The 15340-nt window shown below is 44.5% G+C and overlaps 2 protein-coding genes across 5 annotated transcripts; both read right to left on the bottom strand.

The window, feature by feature from the left end:
* Window positions 1-49: 49 nt before the first annotated feature.
* Window positions 50-4630, bottom strand: LOC135948090 (Kv channel-interacting protein 4-like). 4 transcript variants are annotated; one of them, XM_065497164.1, is made up of 7 exons: window positions 4306-4630; window positions 4158-4256; window positions 3930-4057; window positions 3752-3821; window positions 2925-2998; window positions 2652-2864; window positions 50-1740 (listed from the first exon to the last, which is right to left on the bottom strand). In XM_065497164.1, the coding sequence occupies exons 2-7, from the start codon at window positions 4171-4173 to the stop codon at window positions 1630-1632; spliced, it is 612 nt and encodes a 203-aa protein (XP_065353236.1). In that variant the 5' UTR covers window positions 4174-4256; window positions 4306-4630; the 3' UTR covers window positions 50-1629. The 4 variants fall into 4 exon arrangements, with proteins under 4 accessions (XP_065353236.1, XP_065353237.1, XP_065353235.1 ...); XM_065497165.1 differs by having other exon boundaries at window positions 4158-4252; XM_065497163.1 differs by lacking the exon at window positions 4158-4256 and having other exon boundaries at window positions 4306-4620.
* A 1245-nt stretch (window positions 4631-5875) lies between these two features.
* Window positions 5876-14749, bottom strand: LOC135948084 (uncharacterized). The gene is made up of 23 exons (XM_065497156.1): window positions 14496-14749; window positions 13784-13993; window positions 13646-13727; window positions 13377-13591; window positions 12767-12943; window positions 12058-12216; window positions 11778-11961; window positions 11012-11228; window positions 10794-10949; window positions 10627-10729; window positions 10419-10575; window positions 10186-10355; window positions 9999-10104; window positions 9768-9940; window positions 9571-9709; window positions 9232-9491; window positions 9003-9176; window positions 8569-8949; window positions 8258-8512; window positions 7868-8194; window positions 7408-7816; window positions 6400-6550; window positions 5876-6306 (listed from the first exon to the last, which is right to left on the bottom strand). Exons 2-23 carry the CDS (start codon window positions 13989-13991, stop codon window positions 6130-6132), a joined length of 4380 nt encoding a protein of 1459 aa, XP_065353228.1. The 5' UTR covers window positions 13992-13993; window positions 14496-14749; the 3' UTR covers window positions 5876-6129.
* Between the last annotated feature and the right edge of the window lie 591 nt (window positions 14750-15340).

Below are 15340 nucleotides of genomic sequence, written 5' to 3'. Positions count from 1 at the left end.
TGAGAGAAGCGACTAATTAGAGGAACTGTCAAATGAAAAACTGGTGATAATTATTATAATCCAAGATGTGTCTCACTTTATTATCATCATCGTCATTATTATTAATCTCATCGATCAAGTCATAAGTCTGAGAATAAATATGGGAATGAGAAAATAACACACCAACAAGGGAGTGAACGGGGGCGAGTGTTGCTTAATGGCCCATTTCTTTACGTTTACAGCAGTTGCGTGTTCACGAATTTATTATTTCACTTATTTGCCTCTCTAGAAGTGGCAACCTTTGCTCTGCTTTTCACGAGGTAAAAGCGCGTGAGTATACATTCGGCTCGGCGACGGGCATTCTTTTATTGTGGCACAAAAAGCTCAAGTCCGTGCATAGAGAGCGGCAGGAATAAACAATTGATTTTCTCGTCTCTTTGTATTTAAGCAGATGCGTGAGAAGAGTTGGAAGAAAGAATGCAACACCAAAAATAGAGGGATGCTTTCCGTGCAAACGCGCGCGTTACGTGTCCCTGTGTGTGTTTATAAGCATTAATTCGTAACAACATCAATGCCTGAGTAAGTGTATATATATAAGGAATATATTATGCACTGACATCAAAACTTTTGAACTCGTTGCGAGGCTCAGAGCCTGCAATTAAAACGATGGACAGGATTCCGCAAAATGAAAATTGTTCCCCTTGGAATAATAGGTGTATAATTGCAACATGGATGCGCAGTCGTGAAAGTCGGATTTGTAGGAGGGTACTTCATTAAGGCGTAAAGCAATTTGGACTAGTCGATAGCTATGATACATTTTATACACGATATCATTTTTAGTAGATTGGAAAATGACGTCAAAATTGATCACTTTAGGCCTATGCGTTCACTTACCTAAAAACTTTTAACTTCTTAAATTTAAACTTATCATCTGGAAAGTCTCAAATCATCAGCAGCCACGGAACAATAATATCGGGAAATAATTTCAGTTTTGGTTGGAAGATACAAACAAGTTACCTGCCGGCATAGACAGGCAAACGCAATCATCCTACAGTCAATTATTATTTAAGTTCAAACTTCATGCACATATCTTTCAACTTCTCAGCAGGAAAATAGAGACTTTCAACGTGACCCCTCAAGTCTATTTATAACTTTACAACAATTTTTATGTGTTTTACTGTATAATCAGATATATACAATAATATAATTATCATAATTGTATGCAGAGGCAAAAGGGTGTGTATATAGGTATGAGTAGAGAAACATTTCCACGCTATGTACGCTCAACATTCAAATATATTCAATAAATAAAACTGGAATACAGTAGTGACTACATATTCGTGCTGAGATTTCATTAAAACCAAAAAATTCTAAGAGTCGTTTCCTAACTCAACACCGAGTATCAACAAATACACACCAAATTGGAGCTCATTTTGCAAAGTTAGTTGCGCGCAGTATAAAAATAGGAATGCAGTGAATTTAATGCAAATATATTGTGCCCATATGTTACACACATTTTCTTCCAACGCGATTACAAAAGACATCGAGTTTTACTTGAAATTTCGGCTTTTAAAGTTTTAATTCACACTCAGTGATATGAAATATTTTCCGGAAGTGATGCAAATTTTGGGTTTTCAAACGATGCGTTGCTTACAAGACGGTGTCGAGCATCTCAAGTGACTGTACGATTTTCTCGTCTTGCAAACACCAATCCACAAGCTCCTCGATGGTCACCACTCCATCTTTGTTGGTGTCAATTTGCTGCAAACAGATCACATTACGTCCATTAAAACCCTTTATTTGCCGGCTCGAGGGTTCAGCTTCCGAGATTCCACCGTAATACTGCGCGCCACTCAAAGTAATCGAGCCGCGAGGGAGAAAATGGCAAAGTGCTTTTTGCACGTAAGCGTCGGAATCTATTAGCGTTTGTCAGCGGTAATCCATATCGGCAAATCCTACGGGAATATTTCCAACGGCGGCCGCTCGGTTTTTTGCTGTCAACGCTGTGTTACTGAACTGTGACTTTTAAGCCGTAAAATTGACAGCCAGGCTATTATCACCGCGAATATAAAACTCGGTATAATATGAAAGTTCTGCACGAGTCACCCTGGAAACATAAATCTCCGCTGATCTGGCATCAGTATCGAATAACAAGGATACGCGAAATTATCCCAAAACAATACTTTGACTGAACAATTTTTCCCCTTTTAATAAAAAATATATCTATCTAGTTTTATAAGTGAACTATATTTTGTTATAAAAAAATAATCAAATATAAAACCAATTCTTTCGCAAAATTAGACAAATGTTAGATAGTTAACGAGATAATAAGTACATATTTTAAATAATCCTCCACTATGTTTCAAAATATCGTTGGGTTAAATTTTTGCTAACGTACTTTTTTTAAATTCAAGAGAATTAAAGGGGATAACTAATTAAAATTTTAAAACGCACATAACTATAAAATTATAAATTCTATTCCGCTCACTTGACTTGCCCAATTTCCATTGGCTTCTACGAATTCCAACCCCAGGAAGCATTGAGACGTAAATTTACCACGAAAATAGAATACGAAAATCGATACGCGTCACATCAGTCCTGACGGAATTACCAGCATCAGAGAGAAAAGCGAGCTCAAAGTGTGATTTCTCGAGGGGGATCGTTTTACTCACATGGAAGATTTTCTCAACGTGCTCTTTCGCCGAAGTCGTCTCAACTTGGGGCTCCGTGTTCCTGCCGAGCATGTCGTATATGGAGTTGACGACGTCCAGCATTTCAGCCTGGGTGATCAGTCCGTCCCCGTTCAGGTCGTACAGTCCGAATATCCACTGCAGCTTCTCTTGCACGGTGCCCCGCGAGACTCTAGATAAAATATTTAGGAAGTCCTGGGAAGGAAGGAATTCATGACACTTATTAAGCAAGGCCGCTATTTTATTGCTATTTACTTCGAATCCAATTTTGCCGTTGTTCTGGCCCTGTTTTATCGTGTTGAAAACGTAGTGTGCATACTGCGAGGCGTCTGTAAACATGAATCGCACAACTGGTTTAGTTTTCCTCAGTGAAAACTTTATTGTCAGCTGTAAATCGGACAGGGATATTGGAAAAATGAGCGTAAAGCAAAATTACGGCGGATATTTTAGTAAAATTAAATTCTGACAAATAATAAAAATAATGTAACCTTTTCCGTCATGAATTAAATTAAAAATAAAATTAGTTTCTGAGCTAAAAACTGATATTTCACAATCGAAATACTATATAGTTTTAAAATCCGCCTCTATCAAACCGAAAATTCACCATTGAAACCCAAGCAAAACTTCCCATCCATGAAATAAAATGATTGACCCAAATTATTAAGTTTCTTAACGAATGTTATTTATTGGTTATTCCGCAGCTGTGCGCGCCACTAAAATGTCTAATTGCGTGATTGATTAAATTGAATATATAATTATATATATACGGTATACGAATCCGTGAATTGCAATGAATTTGATCTTCTTCCATTTACTGCACGTCAAAATATAATTGAATCAATCACGCAATTAGACATTTTAGTGGCGCGCACAGCCATAGAATAACCAATAAATAACTCGTGGGTCCATTCAGCCGCTAATAATAGCAGTATTGTTCTATTCCATCTGGCAAAATCAATATACACCATTGCCAATTGTGCAACAGCCGGCGATAGAGAAAGAGAGCGGATATAAAACGGAAACAATCACCGTACTAGGCAAGTCGCTATACTTTTGTGAATTAATCATGCTCTTTGTCCTACCTCCTTGCGGGAAGAATTGCGAAAAAATTGCTTTGAAGTTGTCCTCATCGACGAGACCCGTGGGGCATTCCTGTTGGAATTAATACCGTCAGCACATACGAGAGCGAGGGCATAAAAGCAGCGAACACGCGCGCTGGTCTTGCCTGCTAGGGCGCAAAACAGTGCAGCGCGGACAAACCTGTTTGAATCCCCTATAGATGAGTTGGATTTCCTTGCGGGTGAACTTTGTCGAGTTCGCCAATTTTGCCAGCTCCTCGGTGCGGTGCCGCCGCGGCAGCTGGTAGTTCAGATCCTCCAGGTCCAGATCTGCCGAGTATCGCGTGTGGGTGGTTGATAAAAAATTGAGCCGGAAAGCGAGAGAAAGCAGAAGTGTCAGCCGAAAAGAGTGATATAGGTGCAGCACCACCATTGATTTTATCCATATTTTAGCGGGCTCTTCTTTCCCTCGCTTCCGACTCGCGTGTCAGATTCGTCACTCCAGCACGCACGCACGCACGCTGGCTGGCTGGCACGCCGAGCTGAGCGAGTAAGTAAATAATACGAGACACACTCACCCTTCTTCACTTTCTTGGCCATCGGCGGTGCAGTGTGCGATTCTCGCGCTACGCTCCTAATCGGTGCACCGAGAGCACGCTCTAATGTGCGGGTATTACTAGACGCTCATTAAAAACTAACTGTTGCATGCATAAATAAGCTACACACGGCACAGGCATTCAGTCAATACTGCGCTGGTGATCCCGGGTAAAGTGTTTTGAGTGCCGACCGAGCGAGTACGAGCTGTGCGCCGCGCTCGCTCGCTGGCTGCTCCAGCTCCTTGCAAATGTAAGCCACTCCTGCGCAGTGCTCTGTCATTACACACGATTCGCCTGCCTGCCCGCCCGCCTGCCAGCCTCCCTCGCGCGCGCCTCTGCTCCTCTAAACGACGATTATTGCGCCTCTGATATCCCTTAATTAGCTGGCGGCCGCATTCGCACTGAATTTTTTGCCCCCGCGTCCGTGGCAAAAAGCGAGAAATGCGCCGGCAGGAAATTTCGCCCCGAGTTTGTCGGCTTTTCGACACTTTCACACAGTTGGGGAAAACATCTTCGTTACCAGCTCGATCGCGTGTTCACGAGACTAGTAATCAAAAGCTTGTTTCTTCTACGCTTTATGGAGTTGTAAAATTTTGTTTTATTAGCCCTCTAAAGGCAGACTTCGTCAGCGTAAAACAGGATGAGCTTTTACCTTGTTAGCGTAAACCACATTTCATAAAAGGAGAAAATAAGTAATTCCGACTTTCATCAGCACAGTACTGGCTATTTTGAGATCTAATGGACACTCCGAGGCGGAATCAAAATGTTAGAACGGTGCTTTATTTTCATTTAACTTAATTTACTCTGGCAGCAACCGGAATGGAAACCAAGTCGTTTATTACAAACCGCTGTTAATTGAAAAAAGAAGTAAACCCCATGGGCTCGTTGTAAATAAAACTGTCCTTTGGGGTACGGACGATGAAATAAAGGAGTCGATATGCGACCTTAAATGGAGGCAACCTGCTGAGCAGCTCTGCAAGAGCGTTGCCTACTTACAGGCGACTTTCCATATACAAAGGCACAGCCAAGACTCGTTGCATGCTGCATATGGTCTCGTTTTAAACGCTTGAGCGAACGGGGACTTTTTCTCTTGGCTGCCAGTCATTCTGTTTGTGCAAACAATCGTATAAGTTTACTTGTATGCGCTTAATTGAGCTGAACGGGTGAAGACAAATGGTACTTGTTCCAGCCAGATGATCAGAAGAATTTAATTTTTGTTTGCGAGACGCATAATTTTCCAAGTGACTCACTTATGCCAATCGCAATTGCTTCAAGAGTGGATTTGTTTGATGTTTGCGAGTATAAGAGAGATGGATTGTAGAAAATCTTGTTATGGTGATGTATTTGAGGAAGTGAGTATTTGCACTCAATGTTTCAATGCGGACGGAAACTTGGCAGGAGAAAAAATCACTGACCAGATCATTGGTTTAGACCCAAAGGGACCATATTTCATCCGCGTTAAGCCCAGATTCCAGGCCTGGATCGATGCGTTCCATGTGGGCGAGAGAGAGGTAAGAGCATAGAGCCACGGGTCAAAGCAAAACTTGCCAAATGTGCTAAACGTAGAAATTTATTCAAAAATTTACATCATGACGTACGTCCGTGCAGCGTAACTGCATGCCTGAAAAAGGATCTTTTGTTGAACAAACGAGCTAGTGTTTCTACATCGTCTCGTTTTGTATTCCCTTTTACATATGCATAGCAAAAATAAACACGGCCGCTGAATAATTTACAGAGAGCACCGCTATTTACTCGCCAATTCGAGTCGCAAATGAAAACGGCTATGCACGTGGTTTTTGTGCGGGCCTAATTTTTACCGCTCGAAAAGCCGAGCAGCTCGTTTGTGTTCAGGGTGACTTTAGGTAGTGCCCTGAAGATGAAAGCGCACTGAACCTTGCACACGTTGTCCTCGAGGACGGCTTCTGGTTTGAACGTGCTAGCCAGTTGGAAGCAATTTCCGATCTTGAGCGATTGGCACAGCGGCTGAAAGTAGAATCAATGAGGTGGGTATTCATTGTTTTCGTGCCAAATGCCAGCGTAAAGTGATTAGCATCGACTTGGCTGGAAGCCACTCACCCCTTCCGAAGTGCAGGTGCACATGACACAGGGTGATATTTTCTTGGTGGCGCCCAATTCGATTTCCTGTCCTTCCTTTGTGCACGACTTTTGCTCCTTCCACAGACTCAGGTCAATCGACGGAAGAGATTTGCATTTCACTCGTGGGTTCCTGCGGAATGAATTTTGTTAAAACTGTGAAAATCCCAAGAGAATGTATGATAATCATTTGATTGACTTTTAATTTCAATGCTCAAATCAAAACTATTAAAACAGAGTTATATTTGAGTTTGATCGACAATTCAAGACTGTTCGATTAGTTTTTTCATAGTATTTAAATTCTTGTCCCTCTGTTAAAAATTTTAATTCCTCATTCTTCGCTCCGAAAATGAGGTTGCAGTTGTGTTGCTGATCCATAAAATATAAACACAAATTTTAAACTTAAAAGCTTTCCAGAATGGAAATTTGTTTTTTCAGCAGTGCGAGGGGCGAAATTTTACGGCATTTCTTAACTCATGCAATATTTACTCGCTTCGCTCGTTTCCATTTTTAGACATGGCGCATTCCGAATTCGAAATCCATGAATGCGTAACGCTCACTCTCGACAAGCTTATAAAATATGCATGAAACGAGCTGCGATGAATGCAGCCGCCGAGCCTGCCACTCGCAAGAACGGCAGAATTGTCCAGCGTTTTGCGAAATCATCGACGCGGAAAGCATGCATGATTTTTGTGCACCCGCTCGATAAATTAACGACTCTATTTTCCTGGCAGAGTTTGCGCGCAAATTGATTTCGCCACCGCTATGCCGCTCGCTCTGATCCGCGCCTGTCTCGCGAAAGCCAATCAAGCGTGCAGAAAGATAAAATTCAAAACGGCCCGTGTGGCAATAAACTTTTAATGGACGTTTTATCCATGTATGTTATATCGTCCGCACGAACAGTGCTTATCTCGATAATTCGAAATTCGATGCCGTAAAAATTACACGTGTAGCAAGTGAAGCTGAAAGCATACAGGGAATGAAACTCACATGAATGGGTGCACCAGGTCCATGAGCGATTTTTGGATGGACGTCACGCCGTCGCAGTTGTCGCACACGATTTTCGAGAGGGTCGCCCGTCGGATCTCCTCCAGCTGTGGTTCCGTGAATCGTACCAACGGGTCTGAGTTCTCGTACCAAAACCGATCGCACTTTTTTAGCACGTGGAACTGCCTGCCGATGATACAAGCAAAGGTGGGTCCGACCAAACCTCCCAAAATGGCCCTCTCGGCCAAACCACCGGGGAAAAGATCGATGTCGTCCACGTGTTTGTAAATTCTTTTGAAGGATCTAATCAGGTTGTCGGGAATTTCTCCTCGAAGGTCGTCAAAAGAGCTCACGCGGGTCAGATTGCAATGCTCTCTGTAGTTGTTGTATCCGGTTATACCATGCTCACGAGCTGTTTAACACTTTTTAGTTTCTGCTTTGGTAAATTTAAAAAATATCAAACCTCTCTGAATGTTGATAGCAGCCAGATCCATTCCCGAGAAAGGGATTCGTTTGTCTTCGAAGAGGTGGTTAGTCACTTCCTCGGTAATGTGATTGTCCAAGTTCTCCATGGGGGTGGTGGCTAGGCCTCTGAGCAGTTCGTCGACCATTCCTGGCTCGTACAAAAGGTCCGGGTTGAAGAAAGTGTCACGCAGCCGCACGCTTGGACCCGAGTGCCCGAACAAGTGATCCATTCTGCCCAAATTTGGCTTCAGGAGGCTGTGGCCGAACCGGAAAGCGGCTGCTGCGAACTCGTTGACTATTGTTGCGTCGCATGTGGGGTCGTAACCTATGACGGCGAGTAAAAAATCGAACTGAATGAAAATTTATGAGTATGATATTTTTAGGATACCTTCGTAATATCCACTGCCTTGCAACGCCAAGTCAAACTTTTGGATGCCTTCCATGCCGAGCAGTCGTGGCAAAAATTCGCTGTAAACCATGTGCTGCGTGACCGCGGACAAAATTCGCCTCGCGTGTAAATAAAGCGTATCAGCGTTCCAGTGCCTGTTTAGCTTAGACAATTCGGCAACAATTCTGTTGTGCTCTCGCATGAAAACCGTATGAATCGCAGCGAGACCTGGCTGTTCGGACGAACGCGCATCACCTGAGAAAAAAGAGCTGTCTCACCGCGTACGTTTTTTGTATCCAACTCTCAAATACCGGCATTGAAACATTTTCCAGACTGCGATCTGCACTCGGGATGCGTCGTAATTTGGGGCATCAAGCTTTTGCCTCTGTTGGGGTGTCTGGTGACATTTAGGAAGCCACCGTTCGATCTGAGTAATTCCATTTTGCACGAGTCCGACCCGTAAATGAAAGAGGCATCGATGAAGGCGGTGACCTGGTTCAACTGCTCCCTCGGGCCAAGGGTGAGTTGGCCGGGCAGGGAGCGGGTGACCTGGATGCATACTGGCTTCCCGGTCGTGCTGTTAATGTTGGGGTAGTAAGGATCGTTTGCGGGCACCGGAATTGGATAGCATTCGGGGTGGAGGGTCACCTGAGAGTCGCACTCTTTGCACTCGAGAATGGAGTTTTGGAAACCTAAATTATAAGACGCGCTCACCAAGGATGTTTACTCAACTAATTCCACTCACCTGTGTGAACTGGGGTGTGCGTAAGATCGTGGTCGAGCAGCTGGGCGAACTGCATAAACATGAGTGTGTATCTAGTGTGAGGGAAGCTGATGTCGTCGTGGATGCTGGTCGAAACAAGTCGAGCGCTCGGAAGTGGCCCTCCAATAAGAGACGTTGCTCGGGGGATGCTCAGCCCTTGAAGCAGAAATTCGGTCACATTTGCTTTAGCAAAGTCTCGATTAAACTTTACCATCATCGTACGAGGAGGGCAGCAGGCGCGTGAATGCCCTAAGTGATTTTCCGAGCTCAGGTCTTTTCAGGTTGTTGCACCAGCCCGTCGCCGTTCTGAACTTGCTTGTATGGTCGCAAGGCAAGGTCTGCTCGTCGCACTTAAACACCCTAGGAATAACTATTTCTTCTGAAATATCGACGGTCGGCAGCAGACTGAGCAGCTCCTTCAGGTCGCGTGGAGCTGGTCCGCTGTGGCCGATTTCTGGGTCGGCGAGTTGTCTGAAAAGTGAGTGGGCTAGAAACCGATTCCCGCGGGGCAGCTTGCGCGAATATATCGCATTTTAAAATGTATATATACCCCTGAAGGAAGCTGCTGACGAAACTGGCAGAGGCGAATTGCAACAGAAGCGACGTGTTGGCAATTTCAGTCGCCTGGATGGTGGGCCGATTGAATCCAAACGCCGTGCCGGTGGGCGAGTGCGGGTGTGCGGTTTTTTCTGCACGAAAGGGAACTTTTGTCAGCATCCGCAATTCGAGCTTTAAATTATTATTTACTGTTTTGGAAGAGCGACAGCTCCTGAGCCAAAACTTTGCTCGCGTCCTCTTTGGCTACGGAAAAGGCCTCGCTCAGCAAAGTTGGTGGCAGTATAAATTTAGGCGACGAGACGTGCCACGGCTTTAGAGTCATTCTGTCCAACGCGTTGCCCCTGCAATTTATTTTGTGGTTCCTGCAACGCGCGCGCTATATTAATCGACCGTGGAGGTCGTCAAAATACAATTAATTACAAGTACGCGTCGTCTTCAAGGAAGACCTGCGGCTGGATGGCGTGAATTTCTGCGTTATCGCAGAGAATGCGCGCCAGACTCGTCCTTCTGATATCGGTGAGCTGATCTAAATTGAAAAAAGAAAATGAGGAGAACGCCGAATTTGCGAAAACACAAGAGAGATCGCGCGCAAAGAGCGAGTGCTCACCGAGCGTAAAAGCCGAGGGGGGCAGGTCGTTCTCAAACCAATATCTGTCACCGTGCTTCAAGTAGTGGAACTGCAGGCCGAGCAGGCAGGCAAATGTTGGTCCAACAAGAGCTCCTTCGAGTGGGTTTTCCGAGAGCCCTCCGGCAAACAAATCGATATCGTCGACGTCACTGAAATTTTTCACGCAAATTAAATTTGCTCCGCATTACGCCCGCCACGCGTAAAATATGTACTTGTAGATTTTGTTGAGCGCCGACATCGACTTGATCGACATCACTTCCGCCAAGTCGAGGAAATTATCCACTTTTGTTAGGTTGCAAAACTGCCTCCACTTGGTGTAGCTTGGGATGCCATGGTCCCTGCCTTGTTGAATTATTTGCGCTGCGGTGTCTGAAGCGCAAGAAGAATGAGCCTCATTTTCAAAAATTCATATTTTACTACCTTTTTTAGGCTCGTCAGCGGTGTTCCGTTCCTCGCTGAGATGTTGCAGGAGACCGTTCAGCACGTGGTTAATGCCATCAGACATTTGGACTTTTGATTTTTTCTGTGCAACAATAGTATTCAGATTAGAGATCGGAAGGCGGTGCGATTGGTAGCACTAAACTTGCCTCGTTGTAAAAGTTAAAAGCATTTGGCAGAGAGGAGGCAATAAATTGGAGCGCGGTAATTGCCACGCCGTTACTAATGGCAGCGTTGAAATCCAGATCGTACCCCGAGCTGTAGCCGGCGCTTTGCGGCTTCATTTTGTAAAAATCCATCAAGTTCTGCGGGACAAAAGTTTTACAATGTGCTATAAATGACCGAGTGAGTTGCAAGTTTAGCTCACTTGGCCGAGCAGCACGGGCAAAAACTCGTTGTAGGTGATGTATTGAATCTGGGCGGCCACAATACGCCGCGCCTCTTGGTAGATGGTCTCGTCGCCCCAGTGCGGATTCAAATTAGCCAGCTCGCTTGCCAATCTGTTGTGCTCCAGCAAAAACAAAGTGTGCAGCGCGGTGAGCTCGCCATAGTCGTTAACCCGGGGGTCGCCGGCCAAAAAGCACCTTTTTTGCACACAACAAGCACGCGTTAATCAATAAATCTGGATTGCACTAGTGCATGGCCTGTATTTCCCCATCGTGTTAACCGAGATTACTTCAAAAAAGCTTGGCATTATTTGCTCTCTCAAACCCCAGTGTAGTCATGTTGAACAAACTTTATATTAAAAACTTTGTGACGTCACTCGTTGCATCAAGAATTCTTATAGCATACCCCTCAACAACAGGGAGATGAGGGAAATGAAAATTAATCTTTTAAACATTAATTCGGGCTCTGCCAGCGACTACTGACATGTCTTTTTAAGATCAACAAAAAGTCTACGTGCTTGGCAGCGGGTTTTCGCTCCGAGAGATAAAATATACTTTTTGTTGAGCATGTGAGGCATGCCAGTTGCATAACACGAGCCCGGCAGGGGTTGCACAAGATGAAACTTTAACAAGAAGTCCTTTTCCTCCCTGCGCGCACGTGTGTGTATGCACTGGCGTTTAAGAAGGTGAGCGCCGCAAATGCCAGCCTGCTTTATATTTATTTGATGACCGTCAAAAATTGTTTACTGGGAATTTTGGCAGTCTCTGGTCTCATCTGCGAGCGGCAGCAGGTGCTTGCCACTGTTGGTGACGAAACTGCGAAGCTGACCCTTCGAGCCGGTCCGCAAGAATTTGGCCTCCTCGTAAGAATTTCCATAAACAACCGAGCCGTCAAGGTAGGACGTCGCTTTGTTCAGCTGCTCCCTTGGGCCTGCGAAATTGCGAATTTTGCAGAGTGAGCGGCGCCAAGTTGCGACTCGCCTTCACGTTGCTTCAGAATTTAACAAACGAGAATTAGTTTACCCACCCAAAGTGCAGCCGATGCGCGGTGCTGTGGCCGATCTCACGTACTCTTGACATTTCTTCTCGTGCTTGAAATTGTTGTCAGTCACGCCAATGGGGAAGCACTCCTCGTGGAACTCATTAAAACTGATGGAACAGCATTTCAGGCGCTCGCCTTTTGAACCTGCGGGGACGATACGATTCAAGACAAAGGCTCGAGTGAGAGAGGGTCGTGGATAGATATGCATGCCTTAATTGACTGCCTGAAATAGAACATCTCGTGACGGCTGCCGCGAAAATGGCGATGAAAGGAAATTGCTCAGCTTACATGAAAATTGTAGCCGCCAGCGAGCGTGCATTTGGCTACAAAGCGCAGAGCGGAGAAAAATGAATTTCGCTCTCTTTTGAAAAGCGCACGGATTCTTTTGAAAATATACTCATCGCGGGCGGATCCAATTAAAATGAAAAGAGCACCTGCTGAGTGTTTCCTAGCGAGCAAGCGAACTTTTCCTCCTCATAATTACACCAACTGACAGCAGCAACGTCAGCGTTTTTTTTTCAAACAGTGTGTATTTATACGATTTCTTTCACCCGCTAATCAAAAGGAACACAATAACTTCCGCTGCCGCGTACATTATTCCGCTCGTTAGCGGCGGACAATGCTGACGCTGTACCGCGCGGCGACCGTGTCGTGCCAGTTGCATATCCCCGGATAGAGAAACTCATTCACTCACCTGACATTCGCGGTGCGTGAAAAATATCGTTGGCCACGAATTCTCCCCACACGGCCACGATGGGCATCAGGTGCGAGTGGTTGGACACTTGGTGCTGCGACTCTCTGATCCCTTCGGACACGGTGCTTGCACTCGGAAGGCCCTCTCCGCTCACACTGTGTCGAGGGATACTCACACCTACATTTAAAAGCCACACCAGTTTTAAATATTTTAATTATTTTATAAACAGGTGTCTACAAATAATGAGGTTAAAAGAGAGAAATAATTTTTGTGGGATTTTTAAAGATAAAATGTATACAAAATGTCAAAAAATTTTAATTGTAAGTAGAAATTAAAAGCATCTATCTTCGAGTATTGTGAGCTGTTTATTATTGTTTAACAGTACAGAAATTTCCTGCTCTTCATTGCTACATAAAAACAGCTCGCTATATATCGACGTAATTGCATTTAATTTCAAATGAAACATTATGACCTCGAGTACATCTACCAACAATTTTGTAATGTAATATTAAGTTGAAGCTATAAGAGGGAGTGAAAAAATTAAATTATTTAAGTAATTAAAAACTATTATTTGCTTCTTCCCAAATATGAAATTAAAAATATTTTTTACCTTCTCCATAGTCAGGTGGGAGAAACCTGAGCAGCCGAGTATTCGCTGTGCCCCAGTGTGGATTTTGCACGTTGTTGCAAAACCCTGAATGTGCCCTGTACCTTCGAGGTTGGCACGGGAGCTCGACGGTGATAGGACAATTTTTGCCCAGAGGCGTATTTCTGATGTCCACCAGTGGCAGACCGTGGATCACTTGATCTCGGTTAAGGTTAAATCTAAAAATGGACGCAGATGAAACGATTAAGCATTGCATAGTTTGAAATACTCACGAGTGTACAATGTATTTGGATGCCTCCTCGGCTATGAGCGCCATTTCAGTCAAATTTTGGCTTTTGTCCTTTTTACTACTCTCTGAAAATGACGGATAGCTCTTAAACACCAGATTTGTTGTTGTTGTTTTTGTCTACCTATGCCTCCTTGTTTCTGGAACTTTTGCTCCATGGCCTGGAAAGCCCTGCTGATAAAAGCGTCCGCCTCGATATTGGATATCGTTGGCATATTGACTTTGCTAGCGGCAACGTTATTGCCAATTCTGAACTGCTGCCCCATCGCTAATTGAGCCAGCAGCAGGATTTGCAGGCTGCAGAATCGCAGCGATTTCGATTTGGAGGCCATCGCTGCAATCCGAATTTGAGTGCGTGAGATTATAATTAGTCCGTAAACATCGGCTGCCGCGTGTGCCGCGACCATAGGTCAAATGTCACACGCAGAAATGAGCGTCGAGGATAGAGATCTTGCTTCACTCTCACGCGGTGGATGCCTGAACCGAACAGCCTTCACACTTTTCCTCGATCTCTCCTTTTCGGTTGTTGCAAAGACGAAAAGCGAAATTTGCAACTTGTACAGTCATCCCGCTATTGAGATGAGCCATAGCGCGCTTTTTACAAATAAGCTTTTCTTTAGGTATAATGAATCTTAACTTTTGGAATTTTTATATAAAAATAAAACTTTCCTCTTGTGAAAGTATATTATAGCGGAGGATATTTTCTAAAGAAAATTCTTGAAAGCAAATAAAAGCGAATTTTATGGAAATAAAATAAAAAGCCTGTCACCATGTGCCGGGAAATAACAAATAAAAACATAGGCGACAGAAAAATAAATTTGAAATTCAAAGCAAACCTGTTAAAATAACAAAATCCCGACGTCTGGAGTAGATGCGAAAATGCTGAAGCTATTCCCACGGCGAGATCGAATTCTGCACTCGCTTTCCTGGCGAAGCAACGTCGGCGACGACAGAGAGAAAGGTCGTCCAGCCTCAGCTGGCTACAATGGCAGCGAGATTTGCTCAAATGTCTGATTGCCCATAGAGCGAAAAAGCGAATGTGCGCATCTCTGAGGTAACCTCGATCGCCGTGGAGATGCTCCTTCTTCTCTCTCGCTACAGGCGAACCCGTCACCTGCGAAGGTTAAAGTGCTCGAAAAAGAAACTCCTTCCTTATCTCGGCAGCTCCATTCACGGGCTGAACTTGAATTGGCCCCATTCCCATAATGCCGAGGAAACAAAACAGCAATTTGCAAATGAGAGAGAAAGAGAGAGAGAATTTCCCTGCCACAGCATTGTCAGATGAGATGACATGAGGCGCATATTATTACGTAGCGTGATTATCGCCGCGCGCGGCTGAGAAAGTTTCGGCTTTCGTGCGTGTGTCGTGAAGATTGGGTGCTGTGCTGCGAGGCGGCGATTACGAAATCGCTGAAAATAATTAAGCAGTCGCGGCTGCTTCGCGTTATTCTCTGCTCCCTTCTGCACACTATATTAGCCGCTTATTATTTTATACGCTTCAAGTGCAATCGTGTTTGTTTAGAGGCCGGTCTATCTAATTATTTGTACGCGACGCGAACACACCCCCGAGTGCTGAGTGAGCAATTTAGTGATGATAGGACGCAAACACTGCCGTACGCGTCGTCAAGAGGAAGTGTTCAAATTTTCATCAAAATGGCAAGGCCGCGCAAAGTCCGCCACT

Source organism: Cloeon dipterum, chromosome 1 (assembly GCF_949628265.1).
Source record: "Cloeon dipterum chromosome 1, ieCloDipt1.1, whole genome shotgun sequence".
NCBI classification, from domain to species: Eukaryota; Metazoa; Arthropoda; class Insecta; order Ephemeroptera; family Baetidae; genus Cloeon; species Cloeon dipterum.
The sequence above is the reverse complement of the archived record's forward strand: the minus strand, read 5'-3'. Positions and strand labels throughout refer to the sequence as shown.